This window comes from Lonchura striata, chromosome 4, assembly GCF_046129695.1.
Source record: "Lonchura striata isolate bLonStr1 chromosome 4, bLonStr1.mat, whole genome shotgun sequence".
NCBI classification, from domain to species: Eukaryota; Metazoa; Chordata; class Aves; order Passeriformes; family Estrildidae; genus Lonchura; species Lonchura striata.
The window spans coordinates 1108161-1129853 of record NC_134606.1 but is presented as its reverse complement, the minus strand read 5'-3'; the positions used below and the strand labels follow the sequence as shown (position 1 = coordinate 1129853).

The window sequence follows — 21693 nt, the reverse complement described above, 5'->3', positions numbered from 1 at the left end:
CCTGTCAACACCCTAAGGAACATTCCAGAGCCTTCTCCTGCCGCTGCTCCAAGGAATGTTCCAGAGCCTTCTCCTGCCCCTTCTCCAGGGAATGTTCCAGAGCTTTCTGTCACTGCTCCAGGGAATGTTCCAGAACCTTCTCCTGCCACTATTCCAAGGAATGTTCCAGAGGCCTTCTCCTATCCCTTCTCCAGGGAATGTTCCAGAGCCTTCTGCCACCACTCCATGGAATGTTCCAGAACCTCCTCCTGCCACTGCTCCAAGGAATGTTCCAGAGCCTTCTCCTGCCACAAAGAAGCTTTCCCACATCACCTTCATTCCTGCTGAAAACCTCCCAGCAACCTGAGCATCCCCAGATCCATCTGTCCCACCCTGATCAGCTCTCCCTGCTCCCAGATTTCCCTGTGGGAACGAGCTGGGCCTCAAATCCTCATGAGGAAAGGGCAAGGAGCTCCTGGGCTCCCGGGCCAGGTTGAATCTTGCAGCTGCTGCAGTGACAGAAAAGCTCAGCCCCTCGCTGATCCGGCTTGGGGTTACCCAGGATTAGGCCCCTGCATCCCAGAGGCCAAGAAATTCCCAAGGAAAGGGGCACTGATCCCAGGAGAAAGATCCTAAAAAGGGAGATAGCAGCTTCCTAAAGGGGCTCCAGGAGAGCTGGAGAGGGGCTGGGGACAAGGGACAGAGGGACAGGAGCCAGGGAATGGCTCCCACTGGGAAAGGGGAGCTTGGGCTGGGATCTTGGCAAGGAATTCCTGGCTGGAATGGAATTCCCAGATTTGCTGGGGCTGCCCCTGGATCCCTGAGGTGCCCAAGGCCAGGTTGGACATTGGTGCTTGGATCCACCTGGGATAGTGGGAGGTGTCCCTGCTGTGGATGGGGATGGGGATGGGGATGGGGATGGGGATGGGGATGGGGATGGGGATGGGGATGGGATTTAAGGCCCTTCCCACCGAACCCATTCCATTACTCCAGCACCTCTCAAAAACACCACACAAGATCCAAGCTGTTCCCAGGGAACATCCCCCCAAGCATTCCCGGGAGCCGGGATTGCATCCCCAGAGCAGCAACCTCCCGTGTTAGTTCACACCCAGCCTTTCCCTCACTGCAATCCCCCCAAGGGACCCAAATCCCTGGATCTGGAGCTCCAGCCCCTCCTGCAGCTCCGGGGGGAGGCTGGGCCCGGCCGAGCCCCGCGCCCGGCACCGCTCCGGAGGATCCCGGCGCTCAACAATGGGGGATCTGTCAGAGCCCGGCCCGGCACCGGCCATCATCTGTTTCCCATAACTCCAGCTGACCTAAACTGCACGGGCTGAACAAGTAGCCTGTGTTTTTCATCTGGAAAACTCCTCGGAGCCGTTCCCGCTCCGGCCTCTCCCTCCCCTGCCGGAGCCAGGCTTTGGAGAAGTCACAAAGTGACGATGTCGACAGAGATTTCCCCGTTACCCCCTGTGGCAAGCACATTTCTGTCCCTCTCAGGATTTTTCATAGAGGTGCACAGAGAGAAATGAAAAAGAAAACAATTTCTAGTCCTGCTCCTTGTTTTCCCTATGTAGAATGTATTTAGAGAATTGTTTACCTAGAGTGCGTGCTTAATTAAATTCTGGTGAGGATTGTTTGAGCCTGGTGGTCAATCCAACCCACCTGGGGCTGGACTCTCAGAGAGGGTCACGAGTTGTGTTAGAGTCAGAGAAAGTAGTATATAATTTTAGTATCCTCCTTTCATATAATATATTAATGTATTTTAGCATAGTTAAAATTAATAAATCATTCAGCCTTCTGAATTGAGTCAAACATCATCATTTCTTCCCATTAAGTTCACCTACATTTACAATAACCCCCAGCAGAACACCCAACGTTTTCACGCTGGGTTTTGGGTCTCCTGCCACCCCAGGAGCCCTGCAAGGCTGAACACACCTGGATGTGCCTTTCTCCTCCACCTCTCCCTCCCCAAGGAAAATCCCACCCCGACGCTTCCTGGCGGAAAAACGAGCGGAGCGTGATGCCGGCCCCGCGCCTGTTTCATGATAAATTTAAAAATCCATTAAAACTTTATCAGGAACGAGCTGCCAGGGAAAGAAACAGATTCAGGACGAGCCCCACAGGGTCTTCCAGGCGAGGCCACCGTGTGGAAAAGCCCTGGAGGACACTGCTGGTGGGGAAAGCTCCGTGCGCGGGCTCCAGGGGAACGGAGCGCCGGGAATCGCTCACGAGCCTGGCAAGGCAGGATCCAACCCCCTGGTCAGGGCTCCCATCCATGAGGGGCAAAAAATTCCAGCCTCCAATTAGAGGAAAAGCAGGATGAGTCCTTGAGGAGGATGAAGGGCAGGTCCAGGGGGAGGAGGAAGGAAAATGTAAGGAAGAGAACACAACCTGCAGCAAATCCCGCCTGTTTTCCACAGTGCTGTGGGGTTTGGGCTCCCCGAGAGCCGAAAAGATCCCGAAATGGGGAAGTTTCCATGGGATGATGTGAGGTCAAAGCCCTTTGTTTTCCTCCTGTCCCAGGCAGGAGCCTCAGCTCACTCGCACAGCTCCGCCGTGAAATGTTTGGGCTGGAAAAAAATCACATTTGCATCTTTATTATTGTGTTCTCCCCTGGCAGAACAAGGGGGGAACGCTCAGAGAGCAGGGAGAAATAAAAACAGGATAAAAACTCGTAAATAAACCTCCTGTTCCGAGCACACCCAGCTTGGGCTGCACCCTCTGCACCGGGACAGGAGTCAGGTCCAAGGAGCCCTTCTCCAATCGGGTTGTGCCCCTTTTTGAGGCAATAATCCGTAAAAACCTGATCCAAACAGAAAATTCCAGCTAAAGGGATGCTGCAGAGCCCACAGAGCCGCACAGGTCGCACCCCAGGAGTGGAAAGCACATCCTGGATGTTGGGAGGGGAATGGCCACGGAATGAGAGGACTCTGGAAGGGACAGGACACCCAGAAAGACACAGAGAGGTGGGACAGTGGAAACCTCAGGAAGGTCAAAAATCCAAGTGAAAGGTCTGGCAGCAGGGTCGAGGCAATCCCAGCACAAATCCAGGCTGGGAGGAGAAAGAAGGGACTGGGAGCAGCCCTGGGAGAGGGATTTGGGATGTTGTGGATGAGGCTGGAATGGCCCAGCCCAGACCCCTCTGTGCCCTGGGCAGATCCCAAAGGAAAGGTGGGAATTGTGTCCCTGTGTTCTGCTCAGGTGAGAGCCCACCTGCAGAGCTGCTCCTGCTCCTGGATCCCAAATCCAGGAGGACGTGGAGCTGCTGGAGAGAGCCCAGAGGAGGCCCCGGAGCTGCTCCAGGGCTGGAGCCCCTCTGCTCTGGAGCCAGGCTGGGAGAGCTGGGAATGTTCCTCTGGAGAAGGGAAAATTCCAGGGAATGCTCAGAGTGCCTGGAGGGGCTCCAGGAGAGCTGGAGAGGGACTGGGGACAAGGGACAGAGGGACAGGAGCCAGGGAATGGCTCCCACTGGGAAAGGGGAGCTTGGGCTGGGATCTTGGCCAGGAATTCCTGGCTGGGAGGGTGGGGAGGCCCTGGCACGGGGTGCCCAGAGCATCTGTGGCTGCCCCTGGGCTTGTCCCAACCAATTCCAATGAGTTCCAACCAATTCCAACCATTTCCAACCAATTCCATCCAGTTCCAGCTGGACCCGGACAGTGCCCTGGTTGTCGCGGTGTCCCAGGGCCCTTTGTGACACGGGGCTGTGCCGTGCCCGGAGCCCTCTGTGACCCTGGGGACACTGCCAGGAACGGCGCTCCCTCAGGAGCCCGCACTTCCCGGGATCCCTCAGAGCATCCCCAAGCCCCCTGAGGCTCAGGACCACGGAGATGGCGGAGAAGGCAAATCCCAAATCCCAGCCCAGGAAGGGGCAGGCGAGCCGCCAGAGAAGGGGCCAGGTGAGGGAGGGGACAGGAGGGGACACGGGGATGGGATGGGATGGGATGGGATGGGATGGGATGGGATGGGATGGGATGGGATGGGATGGGATGGGATGGGATGGGATGGGATGGGCCAAGGACTGCTCCCCACAGCTCCTCCTCCACACCATAACATGGGGGAATCACAGGTGGGACACAGGGAACAAACCACAGGTGAGACACGGGAAAAAGAGACAGGACACAGGGAATAACAGGTGAGGACACAGGGAATTTCAGGTGGGACATAGAGAGCGGGACATATCCCACAGTTTCACGTGGGATATAGGGAACTGTAAGTGGGACACTGGGAATAACAAGTGGGACACGGGCAGCCAGAGATGGGACACAAGGAAACAACCACAGGTGGGACACAGGGAGGTAAAGGTGGGACACAGGTACAGGTGGGACACAGGGAACAAAACAAGTGGGAGCCACAAGCTGGACACGGGAACTGCAGGTGGGACATGGGGAATAACCAGAGATGGGACACAGAGAACAACCAGAGATGGGACACAGAAAACAACCAGAGACGGGACACAGAGAACAACCAGAGACGGGACACAGAGAACAACCAGAGATGGGACACAGAGAACAACCAGAGATGGGACACAGAGAACATCCAGAGATGGGACACAGAGAACAACCAGAGATGGGACACAGAGAACATCCAGAGATGGGACATGGGGAACAACCAGAGATGGGACACAGAGAACATCCAGAGATGGGACATGGGGAACAACCAGAGATGGGACACAGAGAACATCCAGAGATGGGACACAGAGAACATCCAGAGATGGGACATGGGGAACAACCAGAGATGGGACACAGAGAACATCCAGAGATGGGACACAGAGAACATCCAGAGATGGGACACAGAGAACATCCAGAGATGGGACATGGGGAACAACCAGAGATGGGACACAGAGAACATCCAGAGATGGGACACAGAGAACATCCAGAGATGGGACACAGAGAACATCCAGAGATGGGACACAGGGAACAACCAAAGATGGGACACAGAGAACATCCAGAGATGGGACACAGAGAACAACGAGAGATGGGACACAGAGAACAACCAGAGATGGGACACAGAGAACATCCAGAGATGCAACACAGAGAACAAAACCACAGGTGGGACACAGGGAACAACCAGAGATGGGACACGGGGAATGGCAGGTGGGACACGGGCGGCTGAAGGTGGCACACAGGGGCAGTGGGACACAGGGCCAGTCCCCCATGGGATGAGGCAGCCCGCAGAGCCCGTGGGACACTGGGAGCCACCACGGAGCCCTTGGGACACCCCTGGAGATGGCATCGAGCACCTTCCCCAGGCCAGGAGCTGCGACGGCAGCCGGGCCCAGCCTCACTCGCCCTCTGTCCCCTGCAGGTGGCCGTGCCCCGCGCCAGGCTGGCCCAGCGGGTGACAGCGCCCACCAGGCCCATGTGTGACCCCGCCACCGGCCACCGGCCCCTGGGTGCTCCCGGCCGGAGCGGGCCGGCCCGCGGCCACCACCCGCGCGTCCCCAGCGTCCAGGACAGCCCGGGCACGGCCACGGCCACGCAGGGCCGGGCAGGGGACCCTGGGGACAGCACGGAGCTGGCCCAGCACAGGGTCAGGGTGGCCCGGCTGACCGAGGACGGGCTGAGGCAGCTGGGGGGGATCTCCAGGTACCAGCGGATCCTGGAGTGGCTGGAGAGCACCTTCGCCAGCAGAGCCGAGATCGTGGCCGAGCTGCAGAAAGAGCTGGATGAGTTCTGGGAGCTCCAGGAACGTGAGGAGCATTAGGGTGGAAAAGGCCCCCGAGATCGTCGAGTCCAAGCGGACTGAACTCCCCCAGGGCCACGTCCGGCCCGTCCTTGGACACCTCCACCACTCTGAGGGATAGGCACCAAAGGGGGAGCTGAGAAGGCAGAGCCAGACCCTGCTCAGGACAAGCTGAAATACAGGAATTCCCACGGGAATTCCCAGGAAAAGCCCTGTTCCCTGGGAGGATGACCCACCGCTGGGACAGGCTGCCCAGGGAAGCTGTGGAGCTCCATCCCAGCAGGACACGGACCTGAGAACCTCCTGTAGCTCTGTGGGGAGCTGGACATGGTGATCTCCAGAGTTCCCTCCGTGGTGCTGTGAGGATGGGGACACCTTCCCTGTGCAGCTTCTGGATGTGCTCCAGGGACCACAGAATGCCTTGGGCTGGAAGGAACCTTGAAGACCACCCAGTTCCACTCCCTGCCGTGGGCAGGGACACCTTCCATTCCCCAAAGTTTCTCCAAGCCCCATCCAACCTGGCTGTCAGCACTTCTAGGGTTTAGAAACAAAACTAAGATGAACCTTCCCACCCAACACCTGCAGAAAACACCTCCTGGAGCATCCCAATAAAGAGTTTTTACACAGATCCGCCCTTGTCCTTTGGTTAATAGCTGAAACCATGACAAGATGCAACAGGAGCAGCTTTTCAAGCCTCTGGTTTTCCCAACAAGTTCGTATCCTGAAGGATTCCGTGGGGTTTCAATCCCACACCGCAACCACGGCCGGGGCAAGACGGAGTCAGGAGAGGGGATTGGAGGGAAGAGCCAAACCCCTGCTCCCCACACAGCCCCCGTGGGCCGCGCCGAGGCCGCCAGGAGGTGACTCAGCCCCCGCAGAAAGGTGCAACCCGAACATCAGAAGTCCCCCAGACCTCCAGCTCCCACCTTCAAACCATAAAAGAGCTGCTTTTCTCCACAGCCAAACCCCGTGGATTCCAAAGGATCCACGGAAAACCCTCTCCGAGGGCAACGCCGCCCTTGGGAACGTCCCCAGCCTCTGTGTACAGCGATTTCGGAGCTTTCCCATCCCTTTCCACACAACACGACCCCGAAACCCCTTTTTTTTGTGGGAGTTTCTCCCATTCCCGCTGCTCCGGCCGCTCCCGGAATGCGACGGCAGCATTTGTTCATTGTGCAGATCCAGCCTGGCTTCCAGGTTTTCCTGAACAAAGGACTGAAACAGGGGGGAATATGCGTCAGAAGCCCGTCCTGGACGTTGCTCACCCTTTTTCCCTGCACAAATATTTGTAAACACGTGGAGAATTCGTGTCCAGCCGGCTTCGGGACCCTTCATAAAACCAGGGATTTATTGCAAACAGGATGGGAATCATTTCCCAGCTCCCGGTGCTTATAGGGCTTTAGGATGAGAAACATAAAGAGCAGGAAAAGAGCGGCTGCAGCTGGGCTCCGAGCCCTGCTGGAGAGGGATGGGATGGGGGCAGCGTGGATTTACAGCTCCAGAGACCCCCTCAAACCCCCTCCCAAAAAATAAAATAAAGGCTGGAGTTTCTGGGCCGCACAGGAGAATCCCCCAGGGTTTATTTATGGATGGAGATTCAGGGATAGGCTGAGCTCAGCTGAGCTGAGCCCAGGGATCTTCCAGGAAGATCCTTGGAGATCTGGATCAGCCTGGAGCAAAGGAGGCTCAGGGGGACCCTGTGGCTCTGCACAGCTCCTGACAGGAGGGGACAGCCGGGGAGGGTCAGGATCTGCTCCCAGGGAACAGCAGGAGAATGGAAACTGCCTCAAGCTGTGCCAGGAAGGAGAAAATCTGGGAAAATTCCTCATGGAAAGGGCTGGAGTGCCCACCCCTGCAGGGATCTCCAAGCCCTGTGGATGTGGCACTTGGGGACATGGGACAGCGGTGGCACTGGGTGACCTCAGAGGGCTTTTCCAACCTCAACAATTCCATGATCTGATGATCCGAAGGCTCTCCTCGCAGTCTCGGAGTTCCTGTCTGACACATCCTCATTTCCCACGCAGAGGGACAGAACCCTCCCAGCTTTCCTTCCCTCCATCCTTCCCTTCCCTATTCCTGTCACTTCTCCATGATTCCCACAGCTGCAGCCAACGCCGCTATGGGCAAGACCTCACATTTCTAGGGATAATCAGGAAAAACTGGAACTGCTCACCAGGGTTGCATTTGGGTCTTCAATGTCCCCAAGACAGAGAGAGACTTTGGTTCATTTTTAGGAGCCAAAATAAGCCCTAAATGTGGAATATCAGCATCAGTGCAGCGGGACTGGCACAGCTGGGGAAGGAGAGGAGGGAGAGGCTGAGGAAGCACATCCAATCCCGGATTCCAGAACAGATGGATCCAGGATCCTCTTGGAAACCCTCGGCAAAACAGAGCAAGGGACAAAATGCAAAGGGAGGAATTAAAATCAATGAAATGGGAAAAAAACTTCCACAGAGGGTGGGCAAATGTTGGAGCAGAGAGACTGGGCAGGCTCCAGCCTTGGAGAGCCTCAAAATTTACATGGAAAAGGCTCGGAGATTCCTGATTTTACTCCAAATTCAGCAAATTTAGACTTGGACCAACTTTTCCAAAAGCTGTTCCAGTCTGAATTGGGTGCCCCTGCCATTGGGATTACATGGAATTTAATGTCCCTTCAACCCAAGCCGTTCCATTGTGGTTTGAATCCACAGCCAGAGGATGAGAAAAAAGTGGGAATTCACCATTTCCCTTTGTGCTAAACTGAGTTTTACCTTAGAACACAAACGTTCTCCAGGGAAATTCCTTCCAAATCACTTCACTTCCGCCCCTATCACTTGTTATTTTTGAGATATCTCCCTTCTGGACCCCACCACAGAGTCCTCTGGGGCAGCTGAGGCGTTTTCCAAACATTCCTGGGACCCTCCTGAGCCCCAAAGCCAGGAAACAGCAAATCTTGGGAAAAGCCTTCCCACGCCTGCAGGAGCGGGGCTGGAATTCGGGGTGGTTCAGCTGGACCCCGAACAAGGTGAACATTCCCAACAAAATCCCCGTGGCTTTGGAGCTCCCTGCACCCAGCAGCTCCAGAGTGGCTAAAATTCCTTCAAAAACACCTTGGAAACGAGTGAGGAAAGGTGAATGTTGCAGTAAAGGCTGAAAAAATGGTGGGAGGAATTCCAGAACTTTCAGTCCTTGAGCTGAGTCCTCCTGGGGCAGAATTCCAGGAGAATGGAGGAGAAGGGGAGTGGGGAGAACCAGTACATATTTACAGGAATTATGCCAATGATGTGCTGGCACAGCAGGATTTGGAGATCCTGGGAAAGCAGAGGGTGTCCCTAACCTTAGCCAGCACTTAATTATTTTAATTCTTAAACTATTTCTTTTCCACAATATTCCCAAACCTGAACGTGGATGTCCCTGTATGGATGAGGCACAGCTGGATAAACAAATAAATTAGCGGGGTGGTCAGTTCCAGAGGGTTGGGATCGAGGAGTTTAGGGAGTCACCCCAAATGGAGCTGGTGACAAGCTGGGCCAGTCCCGGGACACGTCCCGGTGGCAGCGACCTGCAGGAGCCACGGGGCAACTGCCAGGAGCTCCTCAGTGACTCCAGCCACAAGGGAAAAGTCCCAGGATCATGGAAGGATTGGAAAAGATTGGAAAAGGTCTTCAAGATCATTGGGTCTGACCATCCCCAGCACAGCCAAGGCCAGCACTGCCCCATGTCCCCAAGTGCCACATCCACAGGGCCCTGAAATCCTGCAGGAATGGGAACTCCACCCCTGCCCTGGGAAGTTCCAAGGCCTTTCCATGAGGAATTTCCCCAATATCCACCCTGAGGCTCCCCGGGGCCGCTCCCTCTCCTCCTGTCCCTGTCCCTGGGAACAGATCCCAAATCCCCCCGGCTGTCCCCTCCTGGCAGGAGCTGTGCAGAGCCACAAGGTCCCCCTGAGCCTCCTTTGCTCCAGGCTGAGCCCCCTCAGCTCCTCAGGAACTCTCCAGCCCCTTCCCAGCTCCTCAGGAACTCTCCAGCCCCTTCCCAGCTCCTCAGGAACTCTCCAGCCCTTTCCCAGCTCCCTCAGGAACTCTCCAGCCCCTTCCCAGCTCCTCAGGAACTCTCCAGCCCCTTCCCAGCTCCTCAGGAACTCTCCATTCCCTTCCCAGCTCCTCAGGAACTCTCCATTCCCTTCCCAGCTCCATTCCCTGCCCTGGCCAGGCTCCAGCCCCTCCAGGGCTCTCCAGAGCTGGCCCAGCACTGGGGGTGCCCCAGCACAGGGGACAAGGGCAGGGCAGGACAAGTTCTCAGAGAGGTTCTGGACTCTTGGAGGTTTTCAACACAAGATGGGATAAAGCCCTGAACAGCTCTGGGCCGATCTCAGAGCTGCTTCCATGGAATCATGGAATGGTTGGGGTGGGAAGGGACCTTAAAGCCCATCAGGGACACCTCCCACTGTCCCAGGTGGATCCAAGCTCCAATGTCCAACCTGGCCTTGGGCTCTCCAGGGATCCAGGGGCAGCCACAGAAAATCTGGGAATTCCAGCCCAGCCCCTCCCCACCCTCCCAGCCAGGAATTCTCTCCCACCATCCCAACTATCCCTCATTCCAAGAGGTCAGAGCAGAAACCCCCCAATCCCTCCCCAGGGAGTGATCCATGAACCACCAAACAGATTCCATGAATTTCCCCCGGTCGGGCCACTGCGAGCAGGACAGGATTGGGGGAATGAAACCATCCCTAAATCCAAACCCCAGGATATTCCCAGCCCTGGGAACGCTCTGCTGCTCCCCCTCCCCTCAGCTGACGAGGAGTCTGCATCCGGGCTCTTGCAGGAAAACCTCCCTGGCTCAGGGTGGGTTTTTTTTCATTTTTTCCCCCTTTTCCACAAATGTTTTCCAAGGGGAATATTTCAAGCCCTGTGATCCTATCAGGCCGGCCTCGAACCAACACTGATTTCTCCCGCCGCCGCTTTGATCGCAGCCAAGCGCTTTTCTCCAGAGGAAAGAAACAACAAAAAAAATTAAAATAAAATAAAAAATAAAATAAAAAAAGGAGGTCAGGGGGTTAAAAGAGCGCTGTGAGAATCCCCAAAGTTCAGCGGGCTGCCAGCAGGGCCAGGCGCGGGCCAGGCTCCATTAGCACGTAGGACAGGGTGGTTATCACAGGTCACTGACACGGGCCCGCTCTAATGGCTTTTCCTGTGGCCTTATCAATGCCGTGCACAAAGTGGCTCCCCCAGCCTTCCCCTATGATCTCAGAGCTCTGTTTACAGCTATCTCCCCGCACCAGGCACCAGACACGGCTGAGAAATGCCAGGACAGGGCCACGGGACAGGCTGCAAAGTGCCTGAGATGAACAAGGAGTCACCAGAGAGGGATTTTTTTTTTTTTTTTTTTACCCACTGTGTGCCCCGCTCCTTTCCAAAAAAATAAAAATAAAGTTTTCGAGTTCCCAAGGAAAACTCGGACAAGCCCCAGCTGTGAAACAGAAGAACCACAGAGTTTCCATGGTGGGGTTTGTGTTGCGCTGGGGAATAAAAGGAACAAGTGGTGCTACAAAGAGAAGAAAGGTTTGGTTTCATCTGAAAGGCAGGGCTGGGTGGCTCTCCTCGCTGGAGCTGCGGTTCCTAAGGAGCCTCCCTCGTGCCTTGAAAGGAGAATTTCAATTGTTTTGCCCCCTCTGCAAGCACAAATATTTTTGGTGGGGATGCTGAGCCCCTGAGAGGGTGGGGAGGCAGTGGGAGCCCCAACCCCATGGATGAGCTGAGCCCCCCTTCCCAACCCCATCCCCAAAAAGCAGGAAAAGGAGGATTCGGGCAGGCAGAGCATCCCACCTGCGAGAGGAATGAAAATTATTTCAGTGCAGGGCTGGGAGGAGAACCAGGATCCACGGGATCCCCCGTTTCCAATGGAATCTGCTCCAGGTGGGAATTCCACAGGTTCACCTTGAGCCCAGGGACCCCTGAGCAGCTCCCGCAGCAAAACCTTGTGATTCCAGCCATAATCCCAAAAGAAAACCTTGTTTCTCCTCCCAAGGCTGTGCTGGCTGGGCACTAAGAGATACAAAACTCTCCCCCCAAAACTCCTTCCCTAAAATTCCCAAGGAGAGCTGTTCCAAAAGGATACAGACTGACAAGATATCCCTACGTGGATAGTCTGCAGTAAAATAGGGGGGGTTATTATTAGCTGTACTCTTTTTTTTTTTTTTTTTTTGTACCTTTTTAATGCATTTTGTGCATCAAAGCAGCTCGAGGGTTGGGGGAGAGGCAGCACAGATAAAAATGTCAGCGGTGAGATAGGACAAATTTATAGTAAATCCCTGTCAGCTCCCATTTATCTAAATTATCCAGCTCTGGATTCTCCAGAAATCCTTCAGCAGCTCCAGTCTTTAAGGCTGTTTTTACCTCAGGATCCGCTCCCTTTTTCTCTCTGCCTTGCTGCCTCTGTTTTTGGACACTTGTTCTTTCCCCTAAAATGACCCCTTTGTAGCTGGGATCAAAGAGCTGGGAGTGTCAATCCCAGTGTCTTCAGGAACATGTGAAGAACCTCAAAGTAATTGGGAAGCAATTAGCACAGAGCTAAAAAAACCCACCCCGCCGAGGCAGAGCCTAAATGAGCACTAACAGGCACCAGCCCCACTCAGGGAAGAGTTTAAGGGACTTAAATCACCCTCAGCTGCCTCCTGACAACTTTTTGGGAGCACCTTCAGCGCAGCCCACTCTGCCTTGAGTTTTTTTTGCCTTTTTTGGTTGTTTTTTTATTTTTTTTTTCATTCCTTTCTGCTTTGGGTTCACCCTTTGCTCTCTGCCTTGCTCGCAGCTTAGGGGAAACATGAAACACAAAACTGCTTTTCATTTTTCTGTTGTGTAAAGCGAAGCCATCCCATGTCTTGGCCTGGAAATCCAAGCAGCCAGCAGCTGCTGAGATGCTCCTGCAGATAAACCAGCTGGCCCGGGCCTCGCCTCCCCTCCTTGATTTTGGAAATCCATCAAAGCAGCCCCGGCGTTACACAGCCTTTGGTCAGAGGCAACATAAAAGATCGAGCCACCAGTGGTGAAATCACGTCCTGGGTTTGTTCTTTAGGTCACAAAATTGGGATTTTTCCACAGCTCCTCTGCTGGGAGGGGATGGAGCTGAGGGACCAGCCCAGGCTGCAGGTGGATGGGCTGAGAAAGGCCAGGGCTGCTGAGCCGGGCTTGGGCTGGGTTTGGGGCTCAGGATCAGCTCAAACCTGGCCAGGCTTTGCCAAACTGACCCTAAAATCCCTGGAGCTGCTCCCAGTGCCCCTCCTAAACCTTTCACTGGTTTGGGATGGAGGCACCATGGAGATTTGGGTTGATTTATCCCAGATCCCAGAGATCCAAACCCTCCTGACTCCCATCCCTCCCTCAGGCAGCCCCTTCCTCCCCAGGAAGGGAATTGGGATGAACAATCCCATCAAACATCCCAGGAGAGCCTGAAATGGCTGAACAGAACCTGGGCTGGGTTTGGGGCTCAGGGTCAGCTCAAACCAGGCCAACTGACCCCAAAATTCTCATGCCTTAGACTTTCTGCCAGTGCCCTCCTTAAATCATTCACAGACTCCCAGACTGGTTTGGGACAGAGGCATCCTGAAGATTTTGGGACATTTTCTTTGGTATCTGCAGAAATCCAAACCTTTCCCATGCTCATGTCTCCCTCAGGCAGCCCCTTCCTCCCCAGGAAGGGAATTGGGATGAACAATCCCATCAAACATCCCAGGAGAGCCTGAAATGGCTGAACAGAACCTGGGCTGGGTTTGGGGCTCAGGATCAGCTCAAACCAGGTCAGGCCTTGGCCAACTGATCCTGAAATTCCCATCTTTGGATTTGCTGCCTCCTCAAACCTTTCACAGAAGCCCGACTGGTTTGGGATGGAGGCACCATGGAGATTTGGGATATTTTATCCCAGATCCCAGAGATCCAAACCCTCCTGACTCCCATCCCTCCCTCAGGCAGCCCCTTCCTCCCCAGGAAGGGAATTGGGATGAACAATCCCATCAAACATCCCAGGAGAGCCCGTCCTGCCCCGCCGCGCCACGCCAAGGTCCAGCTCTCAATTAACCCCCGCCTGACCTTCCTTCACTTTCTTTCCCCCTGCTCTGCCCTTCCTGCCAAAGTTCAGCGTTTCCTGGAAAAGTCTCTGTGCCTGTTGGATGTTGTCCTTCGCCTTGGTTGCCGAGGGAAGGATTTGCAGGATTTACAGGTGCCTGGCCCCCTCTGGAAGCCCATGACCGCGGGCTGACCCCCCGGTACAATATGTGAACTCCTGCCCTGCTGATAAGGCTGCCAGATAGGAGCAGGAGTTTGCAAATAATCCTTTGGGAATTTATAAGCAGCGCAGCCATAAAATCGAGGTGACTGGAAGGTCGATTTCACTAAAAATAATAAATATCTCAATGTTTATTCAACGTGGGCCTTTTTAACTGCGGGCCAAGCTCTGAGATAACGCCATTGTAAATGACAAATATTGGGAGTTTTGGGGAACTATTACATTATGATCCTTCCGGGTGACACTGCCGGCCGGTCCCTCGCCCTGTGCAGGATCTCCGACCCTGCTCCACCCGAGCTGGCCCAGAAAGCCCGGCCAGGAGGGCCCGGGTCAGCAGAAGGGCAGCTGGTGCTCGGGGGCTCTGGCCCCTGCTCCCGGCTCCCTGGAGCGCCTTCCCGAGAGACGAGCCCCCATCCTGCTCCATGGGAGCTCCCGGCTGCTGGCGCTGCGCCGGGATGGGCAGGAGGAACGGGAGCAGGGGCAGGAATGGGGAGATGGGAATGGGGGAGACAGGAATGGGGGAGACAGGAATGGGGGAGAGGGGAATGGGGGAGACGGGATTGGGAGCAGGGACAGGAATGGGGAGATGGGAATGGGGGAGACAGGAATGGGGGAGACGGGAATGGAGCAGGGACAGGAATGGGGGAGACAGGAATGGGGGAGACGGGAATGGAGCAGGGACAGGAATGGGGGAGACAGGAATGGGGGAGACGGGATTGGGAGCAGGGACAGGAATGGGGAGATGGGAATGGGGGAGACAGGAATGGGAGAGACGGGAATGGGGGAGACAGGAATGGGGGAGACAGGAATGGGAATAGGGACAGGAATGGGAGCAGGGGCAGGAATGGGGAGATGGGAATGGGGGAGACGGGAATGGGGGAGACAGGAATGGGAGCAGGGGCAGGAATGGGGGAGACGGGAATGGGGGAGACAGGAATGGGGGAGACAGGAATGGGAGAGACAGGAATGAGAGCAGGGACAGGAATGGGAGAGACAGGAATGGGAGCAGGGACAGGAATGGGAGCAGGAACAGGAATGGGGAGACAGGAATGAGGGAGACAGGAATGGGGGAGATGGGATGGGAGAGACAGGAATGGGAGCAGTGGCAGGAATGGGGGAGACAGGAATGGGAGGAGGGACAGGAATGGGAATAGGGACAGGAATGGGGGAGACAGGAATGGAGCAGGAACAGGAATGGGAGCAGGGACAGGAATGGGAGCAGGGACAGGAATGGGAGAGACAGGAATGGGAGCAGGGACAGGAATGGGAGCAGGAGCAGGAATGGGAGAGACAGGAATGGCAGCAGGGACAGGAACAGGAGAAGGATCAGGAAAGGAGCAGGGGCTGGTCCCAGCTCAGGGTGAGGACAGAGCTGCTGGCACTGAACTCCTGCCCTACTTGAACCTCTCTACGGAATCCCTGAGGTTGGAAAAATCCTCTGGGACTGAATCCAACCATCCCCAGCCCTGTCCTGCATCCCCAAGTGATGCTCAGGTTTTGCTTTTCTATTTTTCAGGTTCTGTGCTGCTTTAGTGTGCAGGTCTGGGTTTCATTTTAGGGACTGATGAGCTCTCATCAGAAAGCAGGGACAAAACAATTCCTGCTCCAGCTGAGCACCAAGGACAATGATCCAAACCTCAGCCCAGGAGCACAAACACCGTGGGCTGGAGAGAGAAAAACAAGCAGGGTGGGACTGATGGGCTGGAGCTGGAATGGGACAATGAACTCCAAGGTGCCAATGGAGCAGAACTGATCCCAGGGAGAGCCCCGGGAGCGCTCGTGCATTTTGGGACCATTTTGGGTTATTTGGGTGCAGCCCTGGCTGGGCTCTGGTGCAGCCCAAGGTGGATCCATGAGGAGATCCTGGAATAAATCCCTGCTTTGTTCTTTAATTCTGTCCATTGGGGAGATCAGATCCTTTAATGAATCCCTGCTTTATTCTTTAATTCTGTCCATTGAGGAGATCAGATCCTTTAATAAATCCCTGCTTTGTTCTTTAATTCTGTCCATTGAGGAGATCAGATCCTTTAATAAATCCCTGCTTTATTCTTTAATTCTGTCCATTGAGGAGATCAGATCCTTTAATAAATCCCTGCTTTATTCTTTAATTCTGTCCATTGAGGAGATCAGATCCTTTAATAAATCCCTGCTTTGTTCTTTAATTCTGTCCATTGAGGAGATCAGATCCTTTAATAAATCCCTGCTTTATTCTTTAATTCTGTCCATTGAGGAGATCAGATCCTTTAATAAATCCCTGCTTTATCCTGTGACTCTGCCCAGCCCCTGCTCTAGGGCAGCCTGCACAAGGCATCACAAGGGCCACATCCCTGCAGGGATGGGAACTGCTGGAAAACCCTTTCCACCAAGGAATTTTCCCAACACCCGACCTAAACCTCCCTGGCCATTCCCTCTCATCCCATCCCATGTTCCCCCCATCCCTTGTAGGGACACCACCTCCAGAAGGAGACAATCCCACCCAGATCCAGCCCATGGGTCTGCTGCATCCCCCGACACATTTCTGAGGATCAATCCCTCTTTCTGATTAAAAAGTGAAGCAGCAAGGCAAAAAAAATCCCCAATGCAGAAACAAGCCCATTTCTGTAATGTGAAGCAAAGCAATTCCATGTCTTGGCCTTGAAATCCTTGGAGTGCAACCATTTGGAATGTTGAAAACTGCCCCATCCACCAGCAGGAGCTGCTGACCCTCCTCAGAACACCTCTGTGGACAGTCACACCAGCAAATCCACAAGAAATCCAAATTAAGTCCATAACAAATCCATATTAAATCCAAATTAAATCCACAATAAACCCATATTAAACCCTTATCAAATCCATATCAAGCCTTGTGTCAAACCAAGGCCTGGCAGTCCCTCCCATGGGATTCCCAACCTCACCATCCGTGGTTCTCCCTGAAGTTTCCCCAAATAAAGTGGCACTTTCAGCCCTGCCCCCCCCAGCCTTTCAGCTCCCTCTTAATTCCCAATTAACAAACTCCTGCTCCAGCTCCCAGCTCCGCCTGGAGCTGGGATATTCCTCCAAGACAAACACAGCCACACATCTTGGGGAGGGGAGCTTCTCATCCCGAGAAAATCTCACGGCAACGTGGCCAAATGACCTAATTATGACCAGATGAGGGGCACAAGAAGATGTTTTCTAGGAACGGGCTTTCCGACAGTTCTTTTCCTTCGGCAAACCCGTGTGGACACGCCGGGAACTGGGAAACAATTCCCTCTCCAGGCTGGCAAGGGAGCAAAGCTGGCAACACAGAGCTCCTTTCATCTCCTGGGTTTGGGCTGCCCCACCACAGGGGAGGAGCCCCACGACAGCTCCTGGGCTCCAGCAGCCCTGGAAAAGGGATGCAGGATCCTTGGAATGGCAGAATCAAAGTCCAGATGCTGCTGGAAGCTGGAACCCAGAGCTGGAGCATGAGTTCCAAAGGTCCCTGAAAAGGGATGAGGCTCCACAGGTTCCTTGGATCAAGAAATTCAAGGCTCAGATGCATCCCCAAAATTAAAATTTGGAGGGTGAGCTCCCAAGACTCAGAAAAAGGGAAGAGACTCCATAAATTCCTTGGAATGGCAGATTCAGGGCTTGGATGCTCCTGGAAGCATCCCGAAAATTCAGGGTTGGAGGGTGAGATCCAAATGTCCCTAGAAAGGGATGAGACTTCCACAGGTTCCTTGGATCAGGAGACTCAAGGCTCGGGTGCTGCTGGAAGCATCCCAAAAATTCCCAGTTCAAAGCTGGAGGATGAGCTCCAAAGGTTGCTCATAAATCAATATTTTAAGCCATCAGTGCACTCAGAATTCCCAGGAGCCAGCCTGTGGGATCAGGAGCTCCCTGGGACGGCTCCAAGGAACCGTTCCCAGTGAAAAAAGAAACTCCTGGCACAATCTGCGGGAATTTTCCCCTCTGGAATCTCAGAGTGATCCGGGCAAGGGTGGGTTTGGGGATGGCAGCAAATCATCCATTTCTGAGGAATTCCTGCCCAAAACTCCTCCATTCCCATGGAACAGCAAAATTAACTGTGGCCAAAGAAAAATCCTTGGAGCGAACAGCATCAGAATCCAACCAATTCCTGCCCCAAACTCTCCCATTTCCAAGGAATAATGGAATTACTGGATCCAAAGAGGAATTCTTGGAGAAAACAGGGTCAGAATCCAACCAATTCCACCCCAAAATTCTCCCATTTCCATGGAAAAATAAAGTTAAGGAATCCAAAGAATTCTTGGAGCAAACAGCATCAGAATCCAACCAATTCCTGCCCCAAACTCCTCCATTCCCATGGAATAGCAAAATTAACTGTGGCCAAAGAAAAATTCTCTGAGAAAACAGGGTCAGAATCCAAACAATTCCACCCCCAAACTTTCCCATTTCCATAGAATAATGAAGTTAACAAATCCACAGAATTCTTGGAGAAAATGGAATCAGAGAATCCAACCAATTCCTGCCCAAAACTCTCCCACTCCCATGGAATAATGAAATTCCTGCATCCAAAGTGGAATTCTTGGAGAAAACAAGGTTGGAACCCAACCAATTCCTGCCCAAATTTCTCCTATTTCAATGGAATAATGAAGTTAATAAATCCAAAGAATTTTGGAGCAAACATCATCAGAATCCAACCAATTCCTGCCCAGAACTTTCCCATTTCCAAGGAATAATGGAATTACTGGATCCAAAGAGGAATTCTTGGAGAAAACAAGGTCAGAATCCAACCAATTCCACCCCAAAATTCTCCCATTTCCATGGAAAAATAAAGTTAAGGAATCCAAAGAATTCTTGGAGCAAACATCATCAGAATCCAACCAATTCCTGCCCAGAACTTTCCCATTTCCAAGGAATAATGGAATTACTGGATCCAAAGAGGAATTCTTAGAGCAAACAGGGTCAGAATCCAACCAATTCCACCCCCAAACTTTCCCATTTCCATAGAATAATGAAGTTAACAAATCCACAGAATTCTTGGAGAAAATGGAATCAGAGAATCCAACCAATTCCTGCCCAAAACTCTCCCATTCCCATGGAATAACGAAATTCCCACACCCAAAGAGGAATTCTTGGAGGCAAATCCAACAAGTGAGAAATGGAAACAGATAAAAAATTCCGGATTTGGGACAGCAGGAGAAAATTCCCTTTGCATTTCCGCGCCCCGCACGAAGGAATTCCACGGATTTTCCCCAAATCCGTCCACCCCTGGCTGTTTTCCATCCCGGGATGAAGGAGCAGAGCAGATCCATGGAATTCCCAAGGCAGGAAAATCCCGGATGCACTCACCAGCACCGAGTAGATGTGGAGGCACCGATAGACCGGGGAGAAATCCACCAAATCCTGGGCTCCGGGCACCTGAAACAGGGAGAAAATCCATCAGAAATGTGGGAAACTCCCCAAAAATCCAGGGACGAGGAAGCAAAACCGCAAAAAAATTTAATTGTGGGGAAATGGGGCACTAAAATATCACAGAGACAAAAGAAATCCTATAAAAATCACATTTAAATGAGCTTGTCGCTCAAAAAAATCATGTTTAGGTGAACTAAAATATTCAAAAAAATCAAATTTAATTAAGTTTGTCACTCCAAAAAATCACATTTAGGTGAACGAAAATATTTAAAAAATCAAATTTAAGTAAGTTGGTTGTTCCAAAAAATCACACTTAGGTGAACGAAAATATGAAAAAAATCAAATTTAAGTAAGTTTGTTGCTCCAAAAAATCAAATTTAGGTGAACTAAAATATGAAAAAAATCAAGTTTAAATAATATCACTAAAAAATCCCCTCTGGGTGAGTGAAATTGTAAAAATGCATTTAAAAGTAGAAGTGCAAAATATTTAAATATGGGTAAGTGGGGCACTAAAATATCACAGAGAGATGAGTGAAATCCAATAAAAATTACATTTAAATGAGTTTGTCGCTCTAAAAAATCACATTTAGGTGAATGAAAATATGAAAAAAATCAAATTTAAGTAAGTTTGTTGTTCCAAAAAATCACATTTAGGTGAACTAAAATATTCAAAAAATCAAGTTTAAATAATGTCACTAAAAAATTCCCCTCTAGGTGAGTGCAACTCAAAAAATTCATTTATAAGTAGAAGTGCAAAATATTTAATTATGGGTAAGAGGAGCACTAAAATATCACAGAGAGACAAGAGAAATCCTATAAAAATCACATTTAAATGAGATTGTCGCTCCAAAAAATCACATTTAGGTGAACAAAAATCACATTTATATGAATTTGTCATTCTAAAAAAATCACATTTAGGTGAATGAAAATATGAAAAAAATCAAATTTAAGTAAGTTTGTTGTTCCAAAAAAATCAAATTTAGGTGAAATAAAATATGAAAAAAATCAAGTTTAAATAATGTCACTAAAAAATCCCCTCTGGGTAAGTGCAACTCAAAAACTTCATTTATAAGTAGAAGTGCAAAATATTTAATTATGGGTAAGAGGAGCACTAAAATATCACAGAGAGACAAGAGAAATCCTATAAAAATCACATTTAAATGAGTTTGTCATTCTAAAAAAAAATCACATTTAAGTGAACAAAAATACTAAAAAAATCAAATTTAAGTAAGTGTCACTAAAAAATCCCATCTAGTGAGTGGAACTCCAAAATTTCATTTATAAGTAAGCAGAGCTGCAAAAAATCTAAATACGGGTAAGTGGAATTCTAAAATGGGCTGGGAGAGCTGGGAATGTTCCCCTGGAGAAGGGAAAATTCCAGGGAATGCTCAGAGTGCCTGGAGGGGCTCCAGGAGAGCTGGAGAGGGACTGGGGACAAGGGACAGAGGGACAGGAGCCAGGGAATGGCTCCCACTGGGAAAGGGCAGCTTGGGCTGGGATCTTGGCAAGGAATTCCTGGCTGGAATGGAATTCCCAGAGAATCCCTGGATCCTTGGGAATGTCCAAGGCCAGGTTGGACATTGGGGTTGGATCCACCTGGGATGGTGCGAGGTGTCCCTGAACAGGGATGGGGTGGAATTGTTGGGATGGGATTTAAGGTTCCTCCAACCCAAACCATTCCAGGACTCTGGAGCTCCTCTGCTCTGGGAGAGCTGGGAATGTTCCCCTGGAGAAGGGAAAATCCCAGGGAATGCTCAGAGTCCCTGGAGGGGCTCCAGGAGAGCTGGAGAGGGACTGGGGACAAGGGACAGAGGGACAGGAGCCAGGGAATGGCTCCCACTGGGAAAGGGGAGCTTGGGCTGGGATCTTGGCAAGGAATTCCTGGCTGGGAGGGTGGGCAGGGGCTGGGCTGGAATTCCCAGATTTTTGGAGGTGTCCCTGCTGTGGAATTGATGATTTTTAAGATCCCTTCCATCCCAAGCCATTCCGTGATTCCCTGGAATTCTCCCTCTGCCCGGATTAACACATCCCACAGCGGCCCTGTCTCACATTCACAAATTCAGGTGTTCATCTCCCATTTCGGTACTCAGAGAAACCTAAAAATTCACTGAATTTAGCACCGAACTCTGCCTGCATTGCCTGAGCCAGAGCTGCCCTGCCCCACAACCCCCAAATCCCTGATTTTTGGGATGTGCCGATGCCCCGGGAGCTCGGGCTGCCCCAGGCCAGGACGGATGGCTCCCCTGGCACCCCCTCGGCCCAACCCCGGCCTTTTTGCCTCTTGGTTTCCAGAACAAGGCGTTCATCCGTCTCGTCCCAAAACTTCCCACCCCACGCAACGCCCGCCTCCCAAGCTCATTCCCAAATCCTGCGGCACGTTCCCGGGGCTGGGAGCGGGCCGGGGCTCGGGAATCGCCCGGAGCCCTCCTGCAAGTG

At 52.3% G+C, this 21693-nt stretch overlaps 1 protein-coding gene across 1 annotated transcript in view; it reads right to left on the bottom strand.

The window, feature by feature from the left end:
* Nucleotides 1–21693, bottom strand: part of EXOC6B (exocyst complex component 6B) — a 318901-nt gene that overhangs the window by 141706 nt on the left and 155502 nt on the right. Inside the window, exon 11 of the mRNA XM_077782659.1 lies at nucleotides 19195–19263. Within this exon, the coding sequence (XP_077638785.1) occupies nucleotides 19195–19263 (69 nt within the window). The remainder of the gene's footprint in view (nucleotides 1–19194; nucleotides 19264–21693) is intronic.